The sequence below is a fragment of the Volvox carteri genome, assembly GCF_000143455.1.
Source record: "Volvox carteri f. nagariensis unplaced genomic scaffold VOLCAscaffold_33, whole genome shotgun sequence".
In the NCBI taxonomy this organism is placed as follows: domain Eukaryota; kingdom Viridiplantae; phylum Chlorophyta; class Chlorophyceae; order Chlamydomonadales; family Volvocaceae; genus Volvox; species Volvox carteri.
Window position 1 is genome coordinate 319,768 of NW_003307576.1, and position 13,515 is coordinate 333,282.

Below are 13,515 nucleotides of genomic sequence, written 5' to 3' on the forward strand. Positions count from 1 at the left end.
TCCAGGGAGTTGACGGATGCCACAACGGCGTAACAAAACACCCAAAATACGCATACATACACATATGAGGCACACGAGACATTGCCAGGTTTGCTGTAAGGTGAGCGTGTGGTTGACAAGCATTTAGAGTTATGGGACAGGAAACGGTTTCACGCTCCACTTTACAGTACCCAGATAGCAACGCCTTTTCGACAGCAGTCCTTTTTTTCCGTGAAGGATATTAAATCCACACGCATATATATGGTGGATAAGCAGCTAGCTAACCAGAAAGAGCGAAGCGTTCTCCCCTGACCTTGCTTCGCCAGTAGGCCTACTGGCCAATCTGCCCCTGAAACGGACTGGCAACCTCCACACTGGGCGCTACTTCGCCAGTCAGCTCCCATCAATCCATCCAACAGCATTTCGGACAGCAAAGCATTGCAAACGGGTAAATGTACGGCCACATCTGCCATATTAGGTTTTCAATGTCCAATGGCCTGTGGCCCGCGGTTTGATAGCCGCCAGGCAGGAAGAATGAACCTTGCATTAGAGCGCCATGGGGCAGGGATTTGGCGAAGTCTGGCACTAGCCACTACTGCACACCTGGTCACCATCAGACAGCCATCGGCTAGAGCACGTGCTCAGATGGTTTCCCCAGAAGCCAGCCTGGGAGCCAGATGGCAGATGAGTCGTTCAGACAAAAAGTCGTTCATGCCAACGGGGAGAGTCCGCCTAGCTCCCCTTGGCTGACACGATCCTCGACAGACTTCGCAGCTGCCGCAATCTCCGCTGGGTCGCGTCGAGTGTAGACCCGGTGACCAAATGAGTGAAGGTTGTACAGGTACTGAGGAAAGGGAAAGGGCGTTGGGAGGTAGTTTTAAGGAAAGGGGGTTGCCTCGTGACTTGGGCAATTAGCAGCCGGCCACGTGTTTCTAAGCTAAAGGCTCCACCCGCAGCGATGCTTGACATGCCAGGTATAATAACGTTGAAGAGTGGGAGGAAGGGGACTCACCGTGTGGTTGCGATTCTTGTGCTTTCCGGTGTGGTCCACTTCACGCCAAACGAACCTGCATCCAAGGGGCACCGTACGTGGTGGTGGCGGTGCGAAACCCGTGCATCCAGGCACCGATCCGCTATATTCCAGCACATACCCGGCTGTACGCTTGTACACAATCGGCTCCTCGGAATTCACCGCATAGTCATCGTACATAACGCGCTCGCGCCAAGCGATGATGCGACTGCGACAGCACGAAGAGCGTGGCTCAACAGGGGGAAGTACTGCCAGGACAGTCTATTTTCAGCTAATGTTTACTGATGCAATAACTAAGGCCCACAGCACAATTGCTTACTCGCGCCTGCGGTCCTTTTCCGCGACATCAAGGAACTCAGTCCACTCCTTGTACGAGGCAGCATCATCATTGTTCTTGTTCCAGGCATAAGAAAGGTATTCGAGAATGAATGCCATTATCGTTTCTGCAGCAACCCGCTTATGACAAAAAAGGTCGAGAAGCAATGCGTGCACACCAGCTGGCTGTCGCCCTCCAAAGACCCTCTCATAGACAAGGGCCCTGAAGCTAGATTCTGGGAAACCCTTGACAGGCATGAAGTCTTTGCTTTTTCTGTACGCTGCCGTACGGCGGGCATGACGGTCTAGTTGTCCGGGTCGAGGACTCCTACGTGATTGTTTTCACTGGCTTGGGGATAGTCGTCCCTCCAATTAGGGCAAGATGGGGGAGAACTATCTCAACTCGCTGATTAGTCTTGTTTCCAAAAGTGACATTCGCTATGAGGGCATTCTGTACAATATCAACATGGATGAGAGCAGCATCGCGCTGTCTCAAGGTGACAATAGGAGGGGAAGTGGTGTAGATGGCGCGCTAGTTAGCGGGACACCGACCTTTCTCATGCTTCTTTGCAGTGAGGTCTTTCGGGACGGAAGGACGGCGAGTCGGCGGGCCGCAAGTTCCTCCCAGCAACGAGGTCTACGATTATATCATTTTCAAGGGTGGGCTCATCTATAACGAAGGAGCTAAGGCAGTCTTTGCTCTTTTGGATGCGATCTGCCCAGATAGGCAGTCCCACGGTTATATGGCTATGATCTTTTTGCAGGTGATGACATCAAGGACCTTACTGTCTTGGGTCCTCCTGGAACAGTTCCGGGGACTGCGCCAGCTGCTCCTCCTCCTCCTCCCGCGCCAGCCCCACCCCCGCCGAGCGACCCTATCCAGTCAGTAAGTCTAGACAAACATTATGGGGACGCTAATTATTATAATAGCGTTATTTACATTTAGGGTTCCTTACCCGACGTTGACCAACGGTTGGCATGTCGCGAAAGCTTCTGGTGACTTCCCCAAGAGTCTGCAAGGCGACTTGACTCTAGTTTTCTAACCCATGACAGAACCCGTGGGCTCCGTCGGCGGTTCCGACGGCACAACCCTACGCTGCGCCGGTGTACGGTAAGTGCGAACCCGGCCACACACACAGGGGGCTTAAACGGGTGCACGAACCCTATTATCAAAGCTCATGCACCTTCGCCGCTCAACATTTGGCGCTGTACAGGAGCGGATCAGTGGGCCCCTGCTGCTCCGCAGCAGCCACCACCGCAGCCTCAGGCGCCTCCACCGCCACCGCAGCCTGCTTACACGTAAGTTGCTGCTCACGGTTAATGGCCATGGTGAGGAGGCCCGGAGTTAGTGTAGGTTGTTGCTGGGTGCTGCAACTCCTCGTGTGAGTCCCTTGCTATAGGATACGGTGGAATATAGGTGCTCACGTTGCCTGTTGACCCCTTTCGCAGGGCATCCGCCCCACCTGTGGCGCCGGCTTCTGCACAGAAGGTCGCACCGCAGGTGCAGGTTGCGCCGGCAGCACCGCGTGCACCTCCCCCCCCGCAGCAGGCGCCCCCAAAGCCGTCAAACTATGCACAGGCTGCTGCCGGTATGTGCGGGGAATCGACCACTCTATTAAGCTAGTTTGCGACAAACATATATACTCGCAGTATAACCGACGATTTTGCTAAAGATAGCCAGGCGTCATGCTGTATTTATTAAGGTATGCTCCTGGTGGGTCTGCAACGATTCCTTTGCTGTGTGCATGCGTGCAGTCGGGCGCGGTGGCGTTGGGGGCCGGGGCCCTGCCGTGGGTCCTGCGCCCGGGGGCCGGGGCGGTGGGCGCAACGGGCCGCAGGCACCCTACCAGGTGAACGGGGGCAGGGGTGGACCGGCTCCGGGAGGCCGTGGTCCCGCCGCGGCACCAGCTCCTCGACCGTCTGCTGCGCCCGTGGCGGTTCCAGCGCCGGCATCAGCCGCGGCATCCTCGCCTATGCCCTTGCCAGTCCCCGCGGAGGACTTCAACTTTGAGGAGCAGAACGCGAAGTTCAAGAAGGAGGAGGTCGCGAAGGTATGGACCGTTAGATCTGGTATGGGAAGGTGGACCGGACGCTGTGATACATTTACGGCTGCATGTGACAGAGTGATGCAATGGACACGTTTAATCAAAGGTCCCGTTTTACCTTATTGTTCATACATGTTGTGCTCTTATGGGTTGAGAGCAGCGTCGTGGCATGCTAAGACATGATTTGCCTTGGCCCACAGGAGATTGCGGAGGCCGTGAAGCCGCGTGGGGCTTATGTTCGGGACGACTTCTTCGATGCTATCTCATGCGAGACGCTTGAGCGTCTGAACATCGATAGCGGGGCTGGAGCGGGTGGCAGTGCGGGCGGTGGCGGCCGCGTGGATGGCCGCGGTGACGGCCGGCAGCGTGCGGCTGATGCCCGGCGGCTGGACATGGAGACCTTTGGAGGTCTTGGTGGCCTGCGGCACAACTACAACTATGGAGGGCGCGGCCGGAGCGGCCGGGGCCGGGGCCGGGGCGATGCTGGCGGCCGGGTAAGAGGGTCAAACATAATGTGCCGGTGGGGTGGTTTGTGTTGTGGCATGTTCCCGTAAACCTGTGCAAGGCATTTACCAACTGCCCTCCTCGTACTTATGCGGATAATTGCAATCCAGCGCCGCGTCTGCCATTTTACTTGTCTATTCCAGCTTTGCGTTTTTAGCGCTGTCCTAGCTTATCAGGCTTAACTGCTGCCAATGCAGGGCGGAGGCCGCGACGGTGGCAGTGGCGGCGGTCGTGGGTTGAGGCCCCACGCCACGGGCGTTCCCAATGGCGGAGGCCGTGGTGGCCGCGGACGCAACTAAAGAAGAGGCTAGTTGCTGGAACCGTTTAGCTTGTGTTGACCGCCATTTCGAGCGAATGAGGTGATCTATGTTTACCCGGACTGTTCATACGCTAGATGCCGATGCTGAACGCCGGTGGACTTGCAATATGAACTGTCCCAGACCATGACTAAGGCTTTTCATTGGGCAATGCAGGGCAATGCTTGTAATAGATTGCAATGCAACGCGTTGCTTTCGGATTGGTCTGTGCTTGAGGATGGTTAGGAGTTGGCGACTCCTGTCCATGACGCTGCAGTCGGCACGCCTGGAGGGCTGCCGTTATGAACGCTATTCGATTGGATGTTATTCACTCACTCGCTCAGCCTGCTCTGCTGTACGAGAGGTACAAGATGCGCCTGCGTTAAATGGTTGTTACATGCAGCAGCGGTGTGATGCATGCATATTGCGGCATGTTTCTATCATGTAATAATGTCGATAAAAAGAGTTGCGACAGGTTTTTTCCATCGAGGAGGAGTTTGGAATGATTACATTGAGTTATACTGTGTTATTTTCCAGTGACAACTACCTGTCTTAGACAGGAAGTGACAACTGTACCAGTCACTGCGATGTTAAAGCATGTGTTTAGAGAAATAGCGTTTATGCGCAAAAAAATATATCCGCGATCAACCCGACCGGATAATGCGTAATCGTACGCTTGCGATCCGGACATCTGCCATTTCCGTGGCATTGAGCCACGTCAAATACATGGCACAGCTGCGACAGCCGGGGCTATAAATGCGGAGTGGTACTAAAGAATACGAGCCATCAGCCATGTTACTGAATACTAGTTTGCTAATTGGCACCATTCAACACCGCGCGGTTAAAAAAGGAATAATACACACTCCGGCCCCGCACACCGCCTTCACACATGTCGGTGCCCTCGTGCGTATACGAGGCTTTTGTCAGATGACGCAAAGGGCTGCATAACCAAACCTATCGATCAGAACAACACACGAAACACGCACTCTTGTCAGATATACGCTACTTTCCCTAATGCATGCCCAGCGTTACGCCATGAAACCACTTAGCCGTAATCACAAATGCAGATGCCTGCTTTTTAACACACAGAAGAACGGGCATAGTAATACACGGCCAAATAAATCAACGGCCAAATATCCAGTACCCATCCTTGTCCTACGCCTTTATCCATTTTTCCCACCACGACTGCACCACCACACTTAACGCCTCCAAACCGCAGGGACCCGTATGGCAAGGACCAGATCAACCACCTCGCCAAGCTTCTTTTGTCTGAGTCAGAAGACCAGGCCCATGCATTACTCGTCCGGCTCATCATTCGCCAGGTCGCCCCATCTGACGTTATACTTGGCGGCGAGGTAGTGCGCGCCGACCGGCCCACGGCTGCCGTACGGATATAGCTCCGGTGCAACCTGCGGTGGTGGTGGAAGGTTGCGTGCATAACTTAGATACAATTAATCCGACGGAAGCAGCTACGGGTGTATCCCCATGTTTTCAAAAAACACGACTTCCCGTTGGAAACACTTTCCATGACAAATACATTGTGTTTTGGTTTTATATGCGCGGACAGCGCCAGAAATCTGTTCGGATCCAATGCGACCTCATTCGAATCCACAGGGTGCATGATTAATGAGAGGCAAGAGAAAAAATGTTCGCCCTCATTCACTCGGTGGCGTTGCAAGTAAAATGGCAGACAGCTACACCTGGTCCTGACCTGCTGCGACAAACACCATTTTGCACATGTCCCCCTTTCGCATTTGGTTGCGTAGACATATGGCCCCCACCTTTCGGCTCTCAATCTCATGCAACAGCGGTGTGAACAACTCCCAGGCGGCCTCGAGCTCATCGTACCGGATGAACAACCGCTTGTCGCCTAGCAGGCAGGAAAATGACACAGAAGCGACAGGTAAGCGCGGCATCGACTCCAGAGGCAAAAGTCGTGCAACGGCGGCGACAGCTAGGCCAATCTCTCCTGCCAAGCCCCGTCAACTCAGTGTTTTCATACGCTTTACATGCACATTTCCAAAAATCAGGGTGTGGTGTCATCTCAGGATGCCGCAGATAAGGAGTACGGCACAGCAGGTACCATTTCCATTTGAACCCACCGTTGACAACGTCAAGCAAAAGCCGCTCGTACGCATCCGGTAACTCCTTCTGACTGAAGGCGCTCTGGTACTGCAAGTCCAGACGGGTGGTATCCAGCCGCAGACCCAGGCCAGGCACCTGCAGTACATGGCAGTAAAAAAAAGAAGTACCCCAAAATCAACGCAGGCGCCTTAAAAAGTAGCGATGCCTCCTACAACATGTACCGGGACGACAAAGGAGAAAGTCGAAGCCCTTTCCCGCATAATACAGCTCCGTGCTTCGGCTTTCAAAAAAAGGTCCGCTCTCAACTTTGAATCCAGGTTAACAGATACACACATACAAATTATCTTGATATGTCCGTTATTTACTTCGTTTCTCCATCATCCTATACAAAGTACGCAGTCCGCAATGTCGCACGCACCTTGTTGTTGACCTTGAGGTAGATGGCCTCCTTGGGCTGGATGCGGATGACCAACTCGTTGGTGGCGCTGTCAAGATCGGGACCAAACTTGTGCTTGTACAAGTTGCCGGGTACGTGCCTTATTAGGCAGGGCCACGTGAGGGGTACGGAACGTAAGCGATCATGATGGGAGTTGGCTACGAAGAAGGGGTGTGTGTGGCCGGACGGACTACCGTGTTTCGGACGCCGGAAAAAGTCTCTACCCAGCTTTTGGCGGATAGGCAAAATATCAGGTAAGTATAAAGTGCCAGTAAACATTCAAAAGAACATGCGCCAGAAACAAGGGGGCTCGGTAGCAGGGCAAGATCGCATAGGGCTCCCAAAATCACCGTATGCCGCCGTACTTCGCTTTGCCTTAGCCTAGGGCACCTAGGTCTTGTAGTGCTTTGCACGGGTTGACAAATCGTCGCATCGTCCGCTCCCGCACACATCTTTTTTAGACTCGTCACGCCAGTGCCATCCTCCTAGTGCCCATTCCCCTCCGCGGCCCAGGCCATCTTGTTCGAACACCCAACACATCCTCCCGCCACTCGCCCAGCCAGCCACCTGAACTGCACGCGGATCTCCGCTCGCCGCGTGTGTAGCGCCTTGCCGGCCTTGAGCAGGAAGGGCACGCCGTCCCACCGCGCGTTGTTGATGAACATGGCGCAGGCGGCGAAGGTGGGAGTGAGGCTGCCCTGCAGCGCGGGGCACGGAGAGAAAAGTGACCATCGAGAGAGGAGAAGAGAAGAAGGTCAAAGAGACTGCACCCAAGGAGATTGTATGAGATAAAAATGTAGACGAAGAGGAGTGACGTCAAGGCACTAACAACAAAGGGGAAAGTTAATCTTTCTTCCTCGCGAATTCCTTTCTTCTTGCCAGCGGATCACAGCCACGGGGGCAGACCCACCGGCGGCACCGTCTTGTCATCTAGGTAGCCGGGCAGTGTACGGCCCCCGTGTTGCCGCGATCGGTACTGCCCCAGCACCGTGTCATCTAGCTGTACCGGCCGCATGGAGCGAAGCACCTTGACCTTCTCGTTGCGGATGTCCTCCGCGGCCAGACTTACCTGTGGTGCATTGGGAGAGAGAGGGGGAGTGAGAGAGAGGGGGAGAGGTGGGAGAAGGCGGAGGGAGAAGGCCGAGGCAGAAGGAAGGGCTTAAGAAAACGGAAAGAATGTGAACGGAGCGGAAGACAATTCACACACGAACGATGCTGATACCAGAGATAGAAAGGTACTCCAGGAATATATAGACAGGGATATTTCAGGAAAAATTGTGATAAGAAGTAAAGTTACGAACCAGGAGGGGATGAGAATACTAGTGAGTAGCGGACATCCTGGAGGACGAGCAGGAGGGCGTTGTAAAGGATAACTCGGGGCATGAGAGAGCGGCGGCGCCCGGCTGAGGCCTCCAAACCTCATCCCAAACTCCATTCAGAACCCCGTTTCCCACCCACGCGCTACCGTCCAACCTTCATCCGTTCCCACCCACCGGTGGCTCCATGGCGAATAGCGCCAGAATCTGTAGCAGGTGGTTTTGGATGACGTCACGCATGATGCCGTACTGGTCAAAGTAGCCACCACGCCCCTCCGTGCCAAAGTTCTCGCTGAACACAATCTGTTAGCACAACGTATCAGATTGGAATTCCGTGACCGGGTTGGGCGTTCAGTAGACGGTGTTAGGGCAGAGGCGGTTTGGTTGCAGTAATGATGATGACGATGGCATATGCAGTATCAGGAGTTCAAACACGCATACACGCAATAGCTCGCATATAAGCAATTTCGAAACCATATATCCAGTACCAACCCTTCCTAACCTCTACCCAAACATACGGTACCTAATACACGGGGCCCCTGTACCGTCTCGACACCCTCTACACCCATCTCTTCCCTACCGCTCACCGCCTCCCCTGCCCGCCCTACCCCTCCTCCACCCCATTCTCCCCACCTGCACATTTCGAATGTACTGCCGTGACCACAGCGGCTCGAACACCAGGTTGCTGAAGCGGAGTACCTGCGGACATCACATCACATCACATCAGACCATTGGCCGGGTCAGGTCAGACAGGTCAGGGCAGGCAGGATGGAAACGTCATGAGGTGTACGGAAGCAAGCTACCAGGTGATCCCCGGTTAAATCCCGGGCCAGCCAGCCAGCCAGCCAGCCCTCGGCAGGACCTGGCCCTAAAGAGGGCCTCAACCGCAGCGATGAAGGAGACGAAAGGCGGTCTCGCGCGCTGGAGGCACGAGGCGCATTGGGACGCGGGTGCAGGCGGCCCGCAGCCCCCTGGCCCTGGTACCTAGCACCCAAACCGGGTGTTCTTCTGCGTTCGTTTTGTGAGTCGAATGATGCGGTCAGCGTTGCAATTCCCCGTGCCTATATCCCCGCTTACAAACCGACGCACACAAAATCCAAATCCGAAACATACTTCCAGACCTGGGCAGAACCCCTACAAGACAACAATCGAAACCTCTCCCAACACCACACAGCCGTTGTTTCTTTGCTACTCGCAATTAGGGTACAATTTTCCCAGCCCCGTAACGAACCACACCGTGAGGTTCTCTATGAGCTCCTTGCCCAGGTAGTGGTCGATGCGGTAGATCTGGTCCTCGCGAAGATGAGCCGCCAGCCCCCTTCCCAACGCGGCACTACTGGCGCTGTCCCGGCCAAATGGCTTCTCCACAATCACCCGCGTCCAGCCGGTTCTGAAACACACACAGGAGGGGGGCGAGAGCGTGAGAGCAGTGCGCTAAACCAACAGACACGACGACAGATCGACAGGGGAATACGAAACACCACGTAAAGGAAAAAAGGGCTGGAGCGCACTACGCAAGGTAAAAAGGACATGATGATCTCAAAGCATCTTATGCAGTGCGAATTACGCTTTTTCCAAAGCTTTCAACAAGGCGCTTAGAGACAGAGACTTTAATTGGCTTGACTTGACTCCTATGTGGGATCTCAGTCGAAGGCACACACCCTCCCGTGCCCTCCCATCACATCCCAAAAGCCACTGCAAAAACACCCAACAGCACCTTCCCGTCTTCCCGTCTTCGATCCGACCAAACCCCTTTCACTGCATACCTATTCCCCCCTCCTGCGCCAGAGCACCCATGCCCCTCCCCCCATCCCATCGCGGTGCTCACCTGGTGGAGCAGTAGTCCGCCGCACCGCCCGCAGCCGCGATAAACACGTTGGGTGGAATGGACAGAAAAAACATGCGGTTGGCTCGCTGCTTGCCGCAGGACGCCTCAACCTCGCTCATGCGCCGGTTCAGCTCCCGAAACGAGTCCGCGTTGTCGTACTGGCCCTGCGGGGTGCATTCGAGAGCTAGGACTGTAAGTTGGGGAAAGGTTACGGCACCCCTGGCGGCGTTTTGCAAGATACACAAAGACAAGGCAGGCAAGGCTAGTATTGGCGGTACGAATTGAGGAGGCATAAGTGGCAGGTACGTATCTAGAAGGATTAAAAATAAAAAACATAGAGAAGGCATATGGCAGGTAGGAGAAAGAAATGACATGACAATTGATCGACCCAGATCGCAACACATCAGATTTATTTGGGGCTTCCACCTTCGGCTTCGGCTTCGCCCCCCCGAATCGGACTGGCCTAGAGCCTGGTCTAGAGCTCTCCCTGATGAGCGCCCTTCATGTAACCAACTAACTAACTAACTAAATTATGTACAACACAATTGGCCCAGATGGGATCAGTAGCCCCGCCACGACGCCAGCGGGTTAGACCACCCCGACCAAAGGCCACCATGGGCTCGCTACGAACGGTTCCGGAGCCCCCCGCGTGCCACCAGACGAGGGCAGGCCGGGCGAAGCCTCCCTTCCAGTGCCTCAATTCATCATCCTCATTCCTTCATGGCTGGCCAACAGCGCATTAAATTCTACCTTTACCTCATGCACCTCAGCGCATTCCGCTGGTGGCTCGGTTATGAAATAAGCGAATCCCGCGCAAATCTCGTCCGTGCCAGGTGCACATTTGCATCTGGAAATTTTGTTTTGTTTTTTGATCTGGGTCGCGGTGCATTCTTGTAGGCTGATTTCGCAACCTCCGTAGAACTACACGCACACAGGCCTGTGGTGTCACACACCGGCTAAATCCCACTTCCTGCCATCCCAGCAGCAACCAGCAAGATGCCGACACCTGAGCCCCACGTACCGCGCTGTAGAAGCAGCGACGCAGGAAGTCTTCTTGCTTCTCCTGACACTTCTCCCTAACACAACAACAAACAGCAACAACACGGCAGGTAGGTAGTCGACCAAGGGGATAGATATCTCAAAAGGATTCGATTGCGTACATCAAACAGTGGTGTAAAGCCAACATGTTAGTAGATTGGATGTGGATGTGCATTCGGGAGGCAGAAGGTATAAGCAAAATGCATGGGACTGGTGGTTGAGAGCGGCTTGCCGTTGACTTGGCGCTGACCAGGTGCTTTTGCGCGACCTAGTTTTCCCAGGCGTCCCATCGCAAACGCCGGTGTCCCCAGGATAATGAACATGATCACTCCCAGCGAAGGGGTGCAAATACCTGTTTTCGGGCAACCGATACAGCAAGCCAGACCTCAGTACTAACCGGGAAACTCCTTCAGCGACCTCGCACTGACAATCGCATGCTTTTTTAAGAAACTAAGGTCTTTACATAAAGTCTCCTATATATAAGGGCCCCATACCTAGCTGAAACTCGGCAGCTGAGGGTTGAGGCAATGACGTCCCGAAATTCCGCATCGGTCATTTTGCTCCGAGCAAACCCATACACATGAAACTCCTGTACATGTGTGCGGCAGCAGGAGAGGACAGGAAATCAGGATATCAGGCAGGGAAATCCGGGCTGCGACGCTAATCCGCTTTTCCCCGCGCGCGACTGTTTATCGGCAAGGACGAGGAGCCCTGGAGAGCAGAGAGGCCGCTACACACGGCCAAAACCCTGATACCGCCCCGTTGCCGCTCACCGGTGGCAGCAGTCCCTCGTAATACAAAGCGAATAGGGCAGGGAAGATTTTCTTCTTGGCGAGGTCGCCGGATGCGCCGACCACAACCACGCTGAGCGACGTTGCATCCCAGTCATTGCGCTCAAGGTCATATGCCTGAACCACAGTTAAAGGATACTTGATGAAACCTGGCAATCCTTTCATGAGATAGCATCCCTATTGACGCATCCCCGCCTGACCTCCTCGACATTCAAGTTTCCGAAAGAGAAGACAGAAGGTGTTGACGGCGATGCGGAATTTCCGTTCGTTAAGGCTGACGTTTGTTGATCTGCAAGTTTCCCACACATAACGCTTTGGTTGTGCATTCCGGCTTGCTGAGTCGTGGAGGAATCACGACGCCCTAGTTTTGAAACTTACCAGCGGTGAGAGATGACCTAGCTGAAAAGCGAGTAGCGTCCTCACAACCAACTGATGCAGACAATTGTTGCGGTGCGAGACGAAATCTACTGTGATGATGCCTCACAACTGCCATATGCGCCGCCCCTTTGGGAATTCGGCCATGGCATAGTCCTCTCAGCTGATGCATCGTGTCAAATGTGGATGATCGTTAACTTAATTGGCTTGCACAAGTGCAGAATACTTTCGAGGGTTTAACAGACAGGCCTAAATTATAATGGGCGACAGTTCAATTGTTTGTAAAATAAATAACTGTTTTCTTTATGTATATTAGTTGAGCACAGAATCTGGAACAGGCCTCCCGGCCCTTTCAATGAAGCGGCGCTTGTCGTCACTGAGCTCTTTCGCTGGGATCCTCTCGTTCCGGACCTTGCTGGCATAACCGACAACGTGATACAGTGAGTTAATATTCCAGCATTAAACAAAGTCGTCGGTGGAATGTGGTTCGATGTCGGTAAAAGTGACCTTTTCCGTAACCATGCGAAACAAAATTGTCCAGATAGGCATTCCTTAGAAAATGGAGTATGCTTGATGGCATTCCTATTACGACTTGCGTATAGACTGGAAACGCCTTCTCGCGAGCGTCCCCAGCACCAGTGGGCCGGGTGGACCCACCATTGGCATAATCGAGAAATGCTTCCTCATTTTACTGTCAAGGAAGATTTGATTTTGCAATGATGCAGACACTGCAAAGGACATGCACGCACAAAACAAGAAGGCTGCGTAACGACCACCATAGGATGCCTCCAAATGAGCACGTATTCCTGCACCTATCGCCCCGTAGGAGCATTGTATCTCAACTATAGCTCATGTCTATCACGTGGCGGGCAGCACGCAGTCGTTGTAAATGCAAACGGAGAGAGTTTAAAGCAGATGGCTGCGGCAGATGGCGAAAACAGGTGCTCCTGCAATACGATAAGACTTATGCACAACACTTTGATAAATACTATGCGCTTACAAACGTGGATAACTGTTTCAAAGTCGCAGTGTGTAGCTGCCAGCCTAGGCCCAAGTAGACATGCCATGTTCCCGACAAAGCGCAAAACGCAGTCCTCAAGCGATGAACAGAAATAAGACATAACACCGCTCAACACACAGGCGCAGGGCCACGTCAGCCCTAAATACAGCACACATGGAATCTTCGTCCTGGCGGTCATCCTATGCTGCATGCCAAGCAGTGTCGTGACCCTCCCATGTAATGCCACATCACGCTTTTCCCGCACCTGCATCATTTCAATCCCTCCATCTGCATCCTCAACTATCGCTAATGCTCAGTCAAACCACACCCGCCGCTACGCGTGGCCTTCATCCGATCCCCTGCTGCGGCTGCTGCCGCTACTTTGCGCAGCTCCTCTTGTCCATGGCCCCCCCGGCTTTTACGGACACACCCGCACTTGTGTGCGGAACTTGTAACTTGTAACTCTTGTGTACGTCT

The 13,515-nt window shown here is 53.9% G+C and overlaps 3 protein-coding genes across 3 annotated transcripts; 1 reads left to right on the top strand and 2 right to left on the bottom strand.

Moving 5' to 3' along the window:
* Window positions 1-150: 150 nt before the first annotated feature.
* On the bottom strand, window positions 151-1,564 carry VOLCADRAFT_105741 (uncharacterized protein). Its single transcript, XM_002952975.1, has 4 exons — window positions 1,329-1,564; window positions 1,131-1,217; window positions 992-1,046; window positions 151-823 (listed from the first exon to the last, which is right to left on the bottom strand). Exons 1-4 carry the CDS (start codon window positions 1,442-1,444, stop codon window positions 689-691), a joined length of 393 nt encoding a protein of 130 aa, XP_002953021.1. The 5' UTR covers window positions 1,445-1,564; the 3' UTR covers window positions 151-688.
* Window positions 1,565-1,678: 114 nt separating this feature from the next.
* VOLCADRAFT_105742 (uncharacterized protein) lies at window positions 1,679-4,632 on the top strand. The gene is made up of 9 exons (XM_002952885.1): window positions 1,679-1,821; window positions 1,898-1,984; window positions 2,089-2,210; window positions 2,378-2,435; window positions 2,539-2,623; window positions 2,774-2,913; window positions 3,080-3,375; window positions 3,570-3,863; window positions 4,071-4,632. Exons 1-9 carry the CDS (start codon window positions 1,707-1,709, stop codon window positions 4,170-4,172), a joined length of 1,299 nt encoding a protein of 432 aa, XP_002952931.1. The 5' UTR covers window positions 1,679-1,706; the 3' UTR covers window positions 4,173-4,632.
* A 29-nt stretch (window positions 4,633-4,661) lies between these two features.
* On the bottom strand, window positions 4,662-12,293 carry VOLCADRAFT_82038 (uncharacterized protein). Its single transcript, XM_002952976.1, has 15 exons — window positions 12,042-12,293; window positions 11,864-11,952; window positions 11,646-11,780; window positions 11,367-11,461; window positions 10,856-10,910; window positions 9,835-9,998; window positions 9,243-9,396; window positions 8,640-8,705; window positions 8,184-8,309; window positions 7,601-7,759; window positions 7,258-7,388; window positions 6,673-6,790; window positions 6,272-6,389; window positions 5,951-6,039; window positions 4,662-5,578 (listed from the first exon to the last, which is right to left on the bottom strand). The coding sequence occupies exons 1-15, from the start codon at window positions 12,208-12,210 to the stop codon at window positions 5,465-5,467; spliced, it is 1,782 nt and encodes a 593-aa protein (XP_002953022.1). The 5' UTR covers window positions 12,211-12,293; the 3' UTR covers window positions 4,662-5,464.
* Between the last annotated feature and the right edge of the window lie 1,222 nt (window positions 12,294-13,515).